General features: G+C 41.1%; 1 protein-coding gene across 1 annotated transcript in view; it reads right to left on the bottom strand.

Moving 5' to 3' along the window:
• LOC137629521 (dipeptidyl peptidase 8-like) overlaps positions 1–12,529 on the bottom strand; it is a 68,088-nt gene that overhangs the window by 3,179 nt on the left and 52,380 nt on the right. Inside the window, 2 exon segments of the mRNA XM_068360905.1 lie at positions 1,011–1,122; positions 3,767–3,910. Coding sequence (XP_068217006.1) covers positions 1,011–1,122; positions 3,767–3,910 — 256 coding nt within the window.

Here is a 12,529-nt window from a genome sequence, read left to right as displayed (position 1 = left end):
ATTTGAGTCTTTCAGTCGAGAAACATGCCAAGCGCCATTTTTAAAAAGTGTCAGAAATCGCGATTGAAAAATAATAATAATAATAATAATAATAATAATAAAAATAATAATAATAATGATAATGATAATGATAATAATAATATAAATGATAATAATAATAATAATAATCATTATTATTATCAATTTGATAGTAATGATAATAAGAATATAAATAATTTGAAAATTGGCAATTTTCAATCGCGATTTCTGACACTTTTTAAAAATGGCGCTTGGCATGTTTCTCGACAGAAAGACTCATTTGATAGATGCTTAATTTCTCCAGCTTCTATTAATTTGTTAGTTACTATGTGACTTTCATGGTTTAACTTCTTTTACATGGTCTTTTACGTAGGTAGATTTCTTCGCAATGGTGTTTGTGGCTAACAATGCAAAACACTTCTCTTCAATACTTTTTGTACTTTCATTTATGAATCAATTGCAGCGTATTTAGATGAAGGCTCTCATTCACCATTAAAAGGTAACTTTCCACAAACCACTACAGCTATAGTTACACAGATATCGTAACTAATATAAAAGCTAACAAAAATTTGCTTTGGTGTGCTGTCAATTCAGACAAGTGAGAACTGAAGCAAAATGGTCATCACTTGGTCCAATGCAATTACTTACAATTGATGAAATGTTAAATAAGAGGTTTATTTCTTGCATGGAATTACAAACAGATGCTTTTGTTGATTAGCCATTACATAACTACATATAAACTTATTCAATAATGGCTATGTGGAATTGGCAACTTACCTAGCAACAAAGGAAGGTCTATAAGAACATATGCACTAATTATAAGTGGCAAACAAGTAATTAAATATCCTAACTACCAATATTAATAAGGTGTCATTAAACCAGTTTATCTGATACTCAATGATAAACAAAAGTATGAGTTTAAGTTTATAAAGAATGTTAACACCAATAACTCTGGTCTTAGTTTCTAATAATGGCTTCAATTCATTGCTTACCTGGAGCTGATATGGCTTACCAGCCTTTATCAAGGCTTGGATAAGCTGATTTGTATGTAAAAAGTGGACATTTTCATCAATCATCCCTTGGACGATGAGCAGTCTATTTTCCCTGTGAAATTGATAATAAGATAAAATTAAGAGACATGGACTATGAAATTAAATTGGTATCATAGTTATAAGTAAAAGTTAAGAGACATGGACTATGAAATTAAATTGTTATCATAGTTATAAGTAAAAGTTAAGAGACATGGACTATGAAATTAAATTGTTATCATAGTAATAAGTAAAAGTTAAGAGACATGGACTAAGAAATTAAATTGTTATCATATTAATAAGCAGTCTTTTACCCATAGTACATCTCAGACCTAAACTCCCAATAGACTTGCGTGCAAAATTTTAATGTTGGTCAGTCGACTGCAAGCATGAAAATTTACTGAAAAAATAAGCATATTTCAACATATTTTGTTATTTTTAGTTATTAAGAGTTAGTATGCTATTTTTGAAAATTGGCATAAGCAAGAATATTTATTTTCATGTCTTTGTCAAATTAAAGGAAAACACCCATGCTAATGAGGACTTTTGACTAAGCCAGGGGAGACATTGAAAAGTATTACCATATGCATTTCTTAGGAGAATTACTCTTGCTTCATACCATATTTTTTCTTGAACTCACGAAAGACTTGTTTCACTTGTTTTGAGAATCCACAAATTTAATTGATTTAAGGGTTCACATATTCATTTAGAGTTCAAAACTGGAAGGCATAGCATGAATTAAGTCTTTTAATCATAACATATTAAGATGAACCAATTTAATTTTCTATATTTAATACTGTACAAGGACTGGACCATTTTTTAATAATGAACTTGTTCGCAGTAGATGACATTTTTTTTTAAACCAATGAAACTGCTATAATGTTTTATATTATATAAAGGTACCTGACATTTTAAGAAACCCCTAAATAGTATTCTTATTTACAACTTTCAAAAAGCTTGGCTTTCTTTATATGAAATTAGCAGTGGACAAATATTTTGCTGCTAGAAATCACATATTTAAAGTTAGTCAAGGGCAGACTATAATGACTTTTTGTATTGATCTTTAAAAACTGGACAACATGGTATAATTAAGAGTGATCCTGTGGTCCAACAGCCAACCGGCAGCGAGGATATTAAACAGCATGCTCTGATTGGTAGTGTCTTCTATACTGGCCAACAGTTTGCCTTGTATAAAATCTTCTGCGCAAGCTATGCTAAATTACTCCCCTCACGCTTCTGAGTTTTGTTTTCCATACGAATGTGCAATTCTTTGTACTGTATCTCCATGGCACACAACGCAGTTTCTTTTCCCTGACGCACTAAAACTATACATTGCTTTCTCGGTACCGAACCACATTTCTGTACTTTTACTTAATACTGTACTTTACTTTATTAATTTTTAGGCCTAAAAATTACTATTTAAAAAAAAATATGGACAATATGAAAAAAACATGAAATTTATATGCCCTTAGAAACTCACAACATACAAAGGAGTTTGCGATATAGATTTATATAGTGTATGTTTATAAATACGCGATGTACTGTGGGAGGGATAAGTGGGCCACAATATGGTGAGGGATTATTGTACTGGAAAAAGTATTTCATTAGTAACCCGACATGCATTGATAAGGCCTGTACTAACCTACACAGAATACATGGTAACTTGCAAAGAAAAGGGTACATTTTGAACGTCTGACTACAGAAATTTTGACACAAGCAAGAAGTCTTTCATTTACACTCATAAATCATAGATTTCTTACTTCTATGACACCAACACATACCATTCTATATGAGAGAGACACTACTCTACATACAGACGCTTATGCAAGACATGCCGAAACTGTTAATTGGAAACTAAAAGGTGACAAATCCTGTGCTATAAAGGGAAAATTTTGGCTGGGTGTCAATAAGCATCCCAAAACAAGTGTTTTGTATGCAAATGATCCAACCAGAGTCTTCAATTTCACATGCAGACCAAAGGATTGTGTCTGAGAAGAATGACCTAGTAAAGAAAATACCTTGAACTACAGTATTTATAACTTAATTATTACTTTAAGGAAATTACTAGCAAGTAATCTAAAAGTAATATAAGATGTTCTCATTTCTATCTATACTGGCATATATCACTTGACTTGAATTACTAGTTATACATAGCTTAACCATTGGGGTTGGTTGACTGCCCTTGGGGAAAAGAATCCTTTTCAATTTTAAAATTTTTAGGATGCTGTATCTCTTACCCATATAAATTGGGAAAACAATTGAATATAAAATGGTAAACTATTCTATCTAATTTCTCTTCTTGTTTTGGTAAAGGTTTTATAGTTTATATAGGATATATTTATTTTAATGATGTTACTGTTCTTAAAATATTTTATCTTTCCTTGTTTCCTTTCCCCACTGCGCTATTTTCACTGTTGGGGCCCCTGGGCTTATAGCATCCTGCTTTTCCAACAAGGGTTGTAGCTTAGCAAATAATAATAATAATAATAATAATAATAATAATAATCTTGGAATCCCCTTTGAAATATAAATGGCCTCAAAAATATGTCAAATCTGCACCACTTTAATTTCACCTAGATCTTGTCATGTGCAAATTGTTGTGTAATAAATACCAGTGAAATTGAATTATCAACAGAAGATTTTGTGTAACAAAAAATGGCAACATATGAGCAAGTGACAAAAAGAAATGGGAGACATAAAACAAACTCCTGTGTACATACTCATCAGGGAAGTTGTTCACATATCCAAGGACGGATCCATTGCAGTAACCTTCGGGATTTACTGTAGGTAAATCCATATAGCGCTCGGTGTAGCCTGTATCGTACAAATCCCAGGAAACAACTGGAGCCCCAGCTATTGCTAATCTGCAATGAGGCAAAAATATAAACAATTAGCCTATAACAAAATAAATTCTTATAATAAAACTCATACTTAATGGGAGTCATTAGTTACTCCTTCTCCTGAAGGAGCAGATATGTCCACCAAATAAAATAAGAATCGACTTCAGTCTAATGCTCCCACTTTCCCCGAAACTCCCTTATCCATACCTATATCCATCATTTATAGGTCGTGGCAACCTGGCTGACTGTACAGTTCCCTTTGGTGTTGTCAGCCATTTTCTTCCTGGGGGAATTAACACCAAACAAAAGGAGGGAGGGAACAACAATGAACCTCGGTAAGTATTGCAATAAAAGAGTTTTGATGAAGGAAAAACCTATCTTTGTGGAGGTGCTGTGTGAAATAATCAATTCTAAAATGAATCCTCCTGAGGCTTATTTGTCAATTCAAACATTAATCAGGAAGATGGGATAGTGGTTTCACATGATAATTCATCAAAACATAAACCAAATTTCTTTCCAGGTATGACTCAGCCATAAGGATCACCCAAATTCCCAGTTTCCTCAAACCCTGAACCTCAGAAATACAATTCTCCACACTATAGCATCTGTAACCTATAGCTTTACCTACCAAGTCATCAGCAGCCATTGCCTGGCCCTCCCTGGTCCTACCTTGATGGCGATAGGCTAGGATACTAATCAGCTTCTAAGGCAGTGTCCGTACCCTTGCCTCTGCCATTCAAGAGTGACCTTTAAACCTAATGATAGCATTCCTCAGTTACGAATATATACAAACTGCAGGCAGCCCATCAACATATCTTGTCCCCGGGTGACACCTTGGATCCTGAGGACCAACAGTACCAAAAGGCTACTTGTTCCTTACTAAAGGGTAGTCTGAGACCTAGTAATTAAAATCTGTTTGTGCCTGTTTAAGAATTATGACGCAGTATTCTTTGAGAAGGGGCCAATTTGAATCTCATCCTAACACAAACAGTTTTTCACCAAACCTTGTATAGTTGCAGCCCTATCTATGGAAATTTTCAAAACCCTTTCTGAGCACTAAGTCTTTCAATGCTGACAGTTTCTAGTCATTCTTGGCGCTAAATTCCGACAGAAGAGACAGGACAGCCTCCTTAAATTAGAAACCCACCATTATGATAAGAGCTTTTAACTTTTAAACCCTCTTGGCTGATGTGACAACTAGTAGAAACAAGGTTTTGACTGCTGTAAGATGGAGGCCTATGTTCTCCAAATGCTTAAATGAGGGTATTCTCAAGAATTATAGTACTAAATGAACAAGACCTTGGACAAGGGGATTCTCTATGATGAAAGACTTACTAATGTTGCCTCAGATGAAAAAACAATTACTGGATATATCAAGGCCAGTATGTTGAATGACTGAAGGCAGTTTGAGATCTGACATACAAAAGCAGTTTGAATTTTAAAAGTCTCTATATATCTAGCCAAAAAAACTTTACACAGTCACACATTACCAATCAGAAGTTTGCTATTTGCAGGAAGGACCTGAAATTTGTTCATAATTATAAAACAGGCCTTATCAAAAAAATGATATTTTGATTATAAAATAAATTTTTGAATATACTTACCCGGTGAATATATAACAGCTGACGTCTCCGGCGGCTCGACAGAAAAACACAAAAACTCGCGAGCGATCGCTATGAAGGTTGCAGGTGTGCCCACCAGCGCCAACTATCGGCCAGATACCGCATATACATGTAAACAACTCCAGTTCTTCTCATCCCGCTGGGTCTCTATCGGGGAGGAAGGGGGGGCCTTTAATTTATATATTCACCGGGTAAGTATATTCAAAAATTTATTTTATAATCAAAATATCATTTTTAAATATTTAACTTAGCCGGTGAATATATAATAGCTGATTCACACCCATGGTGGTGGGTAGAAACCAGTATTAATACAGTTTACATTGACAGTTATATCATAACAAAACCCAAATATATATAGGTACCTGGTAAGGAAGTTGACTTAGACGATTACTCTGCCTTGTTAGTCTGTCTTCCTCACGAAGCCCAGCCATCCTCTTAGGATGCTGAAAGACTCCCAGGAGCTGAAGTATCAAGGGCGGCAACCCATACAACAGGACCTCATCAAACCCCTAATCTGGGCGCTCTCAAGAAATGACATTTGACCACCCGCCAAATCAACCAGGATGTGAAAGGCTTCTTAGCCTTCCGTACAACCCAAAAACAAGATTAAAAACATTTCAAGAGACAGATTAAAAGGATATTGGAATTAAGGGAATGTAGTGGTAGAACCCTCGCCCACTACTGCACTCGCTGCAACGAATGGACCCAGTGTGTAGCAGTCCTCATAGAGTCTGGACATCTTTTAAGTAAAATGACGCGAATACCGACTTGCTTCTCCAAACGGTCGCGTCCATAATACTTCGCAGAGATCTATTTTGCTTAAAGGCCACGGAAGTTGCTATAGCTCTTACTTCGTGCGTCTTAACTTTAAGCAAGCATCGGTCTTTTTCATTCAAGTGAGAATGAGCCTCTCGGATTAAAAATCTGATAAAATATGACAAAGCATTCTTTGACATAGGTAATGAAGGTTTCTTAACTGAGCACCATAATGCCTCAGATCCACCTCGTAAGGACTTAGTACGAGCTAAGTAGAACTTAAGAGCTCTAACTGGGCACAGTACTCTTTCAAGTTCGTTGCCTACGATCTCTGACAGGCAAGGTATATCAAAAGACTTAGGCCAAGGACGAGAAGGCAGTTCATTTTTGGCTAGGAAACCAAGTTGAAGTGAACATGTGGCTTTCTCTGTGGAAAAGCCGATGTTCTTACTGAAGGCATGAATTTCACTGACTCTTTTAGCCGAAGCCAAGCACACTAGGAAAAGCGTCTTGAGGGTGAGATCCTTCAGGGAGGCTGAATGTAATGGCTCAAACCTGTCTGACATCAGGAACCTTAGGACCACGTCTAAGTTCCATCCAGGAGTTGCCATACGACGTTCCTTAGAGGTCTCGAAAGACTTAAGGAGATCTTGGAGATCTTTATTGTTGGAAAGATCTAAGCCTCTATGTCTAAAGACCGAAGCCAACATGCTCCTGTAGCCCTTAATAGTGGGTGCTGAGAGGGAGCGAACATTTCTCAGATGTAAAAGAAAATCTGCGATTTGGGCTACAGAGGTGCTGGAAGAGGACACAGATGCTGACTTGCACCAGTCTCGAAAGACTTCCCACTTCGACTGGTATACTCTGATGGTAGAAGCTCTCCTAGCTCTCGCAATCGCACTGGCTGCCTCCTTCGAAAAACCTCGAGCTCTTGAGAGTCTTTCGATAGTCTGAAGGCAGTCAGACGAAGCGCGGGGAGGCTTTGATGAACATTCTTTACGTGGGGCTGACGTAAGAGATCTACCCTTAGAGGAAGACTCCTTGGAATGTCTACCAGCCATTGAAGTACCTCGGTGAACCACTCTCTCGCGGGCCAGAGGGGAGCAACCAACGTCAACCTTGTCCCTTCGTGAGAGGCGAACTTCTGCAGTACCTTGTTGACTATCTTGAATGGTGGGAATGCATATAAGTCCAGGTGAGACCAGTCCAGTAGAAACGCGTCTATGTGGATCGCCTCTGGATCTGGGACTGGTGAGCAATAGATTGGTAATCTTTTGGTCAACGAGGTGGCAAAGAGGTCTATGGTGGGTTGACCCCAAGTCGCCCAAAGACTCTTGCACACGTCCTTGTGGAGGGTCCATTCCGTGGGTATCACCTGACCCCTCTGACTGAGACAGTCTGCCAAGACGTTCAAGTCCCCCTGGATGAATCTCGTCAACAGGGAGATGCCTCGATTTTTTTACCATATGAGAAGGTCCCTTGCGATCACGTACAGCGTGTGGGAGTGAGTGCCTCCTTGCTTGGAGATGTACGCCAAAGCTGTGGTGTTGTCTGAGTAGACCTCTACGACTTTGTTTCGAAGAATGCTTTCGAATTTCATCAAGGCCAAGTGGACTGCTAATAGCTCCTTGCCGTTGATGTGCATGCTCTTCTGAACTGAGGTCCACAGACCCGAGCATTCCCGACCGTCCAGGGTCGCACCCCAACCCAAATCCGACGCGTCTGAGAACAACACGTGGTTTGGGTTCTTGACTGCTAGGGACAGGCCCTCTCTCAGACTGATATTGCTGTCCCACCAGTTCAGGCATGCTTTTACTGGTTCGGAGACTGGGATTAATACCGTCTCTAAAGTCTTGCCCTTGTTCCAGTGAGAGGCTAAATGGAACTGGAGAGGCCGAAGGTGCAGTCTCCCTAGCGAGACAAACTGCTCCAGGCATGAGAGAGTCCCTACGAGACTCATCCAACTCCTGACTGAACAACGTTCTCTTTTCAGCATTAGTTGGACTTTGAGCAGGGCTTGTTCTATTCGGGTGGCAGACGGAAAAGCCCGAAAAACTGGACTGCGAATCTCCATCCCCAAATATAAAATAGTCTGGGATGGGATCAGTTGGGACTTTTCTAAGTTGACCAAAAGTCCCAACTCCTTGGCCAGACCCAACGTCCAATGTAGATCCTGCAGACAGCGATGACTAGACGATGCTCTGAGAAGCCAGTCGTCCAAGTACAGGGAGGCTCGGATTCCCGATAGATGAAGGAATTTTGCCACATTCCTCATGAGCCTCGTAAACACGAGAGGAGCAGGACTGAGGCCGAAGCACAGTGCTCGAAACTGGTACACCACATTCCTGTAAACAAACCTCAGAAACGGTTGGGAATCCGGGTGTATAGGAATGTGGAAGTACGCATCTCGCAGGTCGAGAGAGACCATCCAGTCTCCCTCTCTGACCGCTGCTAAGACGGACTTCGTGGTCTCCATCGTGAATTTTGTTTTCGTAACAAAAACGTTGAGCGCACTGACGTCTAGCACTGGTCTCCAACCTCCTGTATGCTTTGGGACTAGGAAGAGACGGTTGTAAAACCCCGGTGATTGAAGGTCCGAGACTTTCACCACCGCTCCCTTCTCTAGCAACAGAGACACTTCTTGATGAAGGGCTTGTCTCTTTGACTCCTCTCGATACCTGGGAGAGAGGTCTATGGGAGTTGTCACTAGAGGAGGTTTGCGTACAAACGGAATTTTGTACCCCTCTTTGAGCAACAGAACAGACTCTTGGTCTGCACCCCTCTTCTCCCAGGCCTGCCAGAAGCTGTTCAATCTGGCCCCTACCGCTGTCTGAGGCCGTGGGCAGTCAGACTCTGCCACGGGAGGACTTGGCTCCTCTCTTCTTACCTCTCTTTCCCTCGGCACGAGAGCCTCCCCTGCTGGGAGCTCTGCCACGAAAGGGCGGGATAAATCTAGACGCAGGAGTCTCGATCCTGGGTCTCACAGTAAAGGATGAAGAAGGAGCTCCCTTGCGAGCAGAGGACGCCATCAGGTCATGTGTGTCCTTCTGCACAAGCGAAGCAGCTATATCCTTAACCAGCTGTTGTGGAAACAAGGCAGCCGATAAGGGAGCAAAGAGCAGTTCCGATCTCTGACAGGGAGTAACTCCTGCTGAAAGGAAAGAGCAAAGGGTTTCTCTCTTCTCCAAGACTCCCGACGTAAAGGTGGAGGCGAGCTCATTGGAGCCATCGCGGATGGCTTTGTCCATACAGGACATGATAAGTAAGGATACATCTTGGTCGGCAGACGAGATCTTCCTACTTAATGCTCCTAAAGACCAATCAAGAAAGTTAAAAACTTCAAAGGCCCTGAATACGCCTTTAAGTAGATGGTCAAGGTCCGAGGAGGACCAACAAATCTTCAAGCGTCTCATTGCCAGGCGACGGGGAGAGTCTACGAGGCTTGAGAAGTCACCCTGGGCAGAGGCAGGGACTCCCAAGCCGAGAACTTCTCCCGTGTCATACCAGACGCTCGATCTAGAAGCAAGCTTAGAAGGTGGGAAGGCAAAGGCCGTCTTCCCCAAACTCCTCCTGGTATCCAACCAGTCGCCTAGAAGACGTAAAGCCCTCTTAGAAGAGCGAGAAAGCACTAGCTTAGTAAAGGCAGGCTTGGTAGCAGCTAAGCCTAGAGCAAACTCAGACGGAGGCGAACGAGGAGCAACAGCAACAAAATGATCTGGAAAAAGATCCTTGAAAATCATCATGATCTTCTCAAAATCCATTGAAGGTTGAACAGCCTTAGGTTCTTCTACATCTGACAAAACGTCCAAAGGATTATCATCAGGATGAGGATCAGCAACGTCCTCATCTGAAGGAACCTCGTCCGACAACTGATGAGTCTCAAGCAAGGGAGAGACCTGCCTTGGTGGCAATGCTTGACAAGCAGAGTCCACACGCACAGGAGCATCAGTAGCAGTCCAGGACGCTACGTCATGTAACTGCTTAACGGACTGACTAGCAACAAAAACAGGAGCGGGAGGACGCTCGACGTCAACTCGAGACTGCCTTGACTGCCTAGACTGAGCAGTCAAAACAACTCTTGACTGCAGTGCTTGACGCTTAACGTCAAAACAAGTCAACTTCGCTGGTTGGCGAACGTCCTGAACGTCAACACGAGCATGCGGCAGCGGCTGAACGTCCACAAGCGGCTGAAAGTCAACACGGGACTGCATCGAGTGAGGCTCTACGTCACGTGACTGACGTGACTTTGTAACGTCAACGTCAACAGGACGAGCAAAGGCTCGTTTGGGCGGCTTACGGCCAGGATCTCGATCAGCTAAACGGCGAGGATCATCGTGAACCTGCTCAGCAGTATAATCCTCCATAAGAGAGGCAAGCTTATTCTGCATATCTTGCAGCACAACCCATTTAGGATCAACGGGAGTGGGTGCGGTTCGAGACGAGGGTAACGTCTGTGACTGCAAAACATTGCCTACACTAAGACTCTCGGAGCCTGTGTTACGCTTCTGTTTAGGCGGCGAGCAGTCTTCCGATCACTGCACAGGGTCAGAGCTGTCCCAATGGCTACAACCAGGACGCTGGACCTGTCCTGAAGGGACTGACTTTCGCTTTAAGGGTCTCGAAACCTTGCTCCATGGTTTCTTACGCGAGAAGCCTTCGGATGACGAGGAGAAAATCGCCTCACTCGTCTTATGGTAGGGGCGGTCTTGACGAGACACGCCCGAAACCATAGAGGGAACGTCTGTTCGTTGGTTAAAGCCTCTAGTACCCATAAGTCCTACGACATTACTTCTCCCTGGGGCTTGGGAGCTTGCAAGAGGTCTCGGACTAGGCGAACGACAGGCACGAACAGACGAACCCTCGGTCGCAACACTGATAACACTTTGCGCACTAATCACTTTATCCCCACGATTTTCTAATGTGGCACTCTGACACTTTAACTCTTTTACATCCGCCATGAGTTGATTACGGTCCGTAGCTAAAGATTCAACTCTCTCGCCCAAAGCTTGAATGGCACGTAACATATCCCGCATTGATGGTTCATGAGTGCTAGTAGAAGGTTCAGGCACAACTACTACTGGGGAAGGATTAGGTTCAGGGGCATGGGAGGAGGAAAATTCTAATGATCTAGAGGAACTTCTCCTCACCCTATCTCTCTCTAGCTTACGAGAATACTTATCAAACTCTAGCCAGTCGAATTCCGAAAGTACCACGCACTCATCACACCGATCTCCTAATTGACAGGTTTTACCCCGACAATTAGAACACACAGTATGTGGGTCGAGAGAGGCCTTTGGAAGACGTTTGTTACAATCCCTAGCATTACATTTACGAAATTTAGGAATTGGAGAAGGGTCAGCCATTTTGAAAAGTCAAAGAAAGTCCAAAAACAATCCAAAGTCATCAACAATTAAATCTATCCAAAAAAGAGTTCAAGAGTTTAAATTGAAGATAAAAACACCTGCACTGCGAAAGCTCAAAACCAAAAAGAAGTACTTCACCAAGACTGTTGAAAAACTCCAGGTTAACAGCGAGTAATGGAATCAACTTGTCGATCAGACCGACAGAGAAGAACTGGAGCTGTTTACATGTATATGCGGTATCTGGCCGATAGTTGGCGCTGGTGGGCACACCCGCAACCTTCATAGCGATCGCTCGCGAGTTTTTGTGTTTTTCTGTCGAGCCGCCGGAGACGTCAGCTATTATATATTCACCGGCTAAGTTAAATATTTAAAATAAGAAATATATATATATACACACACACATATATATATATATATATATATATATATATATATATATATATATATATATATATATATATATATATTACACAAGAGCTTGAAAAAATTTCTTATATAACTGGGTATGCTGGGATGTGTTAGGTCCTCAATAATTAAACTTTAAGATCTTTTCAGTAATGATGCATTCACTTACATAATCTTGAAGATACCTCAATCAAAAAGACAAAAAGGCATCAAGTTATATCAGACCAAAGACGTGCATACTCTGTTATATAATAAGAAGAGACTAGTACCATATTTGACGGCCTATAAGACGCACCCTCATTTCAGCAGGTCAGATTCAAGAAAAGTGTTTTTAGTGTAATTAGGCCTATATGGTTGAAAATGGTCTAGCTGTACATTGCACAAGCAGAAACATATGTATTTTGCTCATAAGACGACCATTAATGCATAGGCTAACTTCTGTTGTATAATTAGAAATCCAAAATAAATCAGATAAAGACCATTTTACATCATGCTTT

This window comes from Palaemon carinicauda, chromosome 37 (assembly GCF_036898095.1).
Source record: "Palaemon carinicauda isolate YSFRI2023 chromosome 37, ASM3689809v2, whole genome shotgun sequence".
Classification (NCBI taxonomy): Eukaryota; Metazoa; Arthropoda; class Malacostraca; order Decapoda; family Palaemonidae; genus Palaemon; species Palaemon carinicauda.
This window is presented reverse-complemented; position numbering and strand designations above follow the sequence as displayed.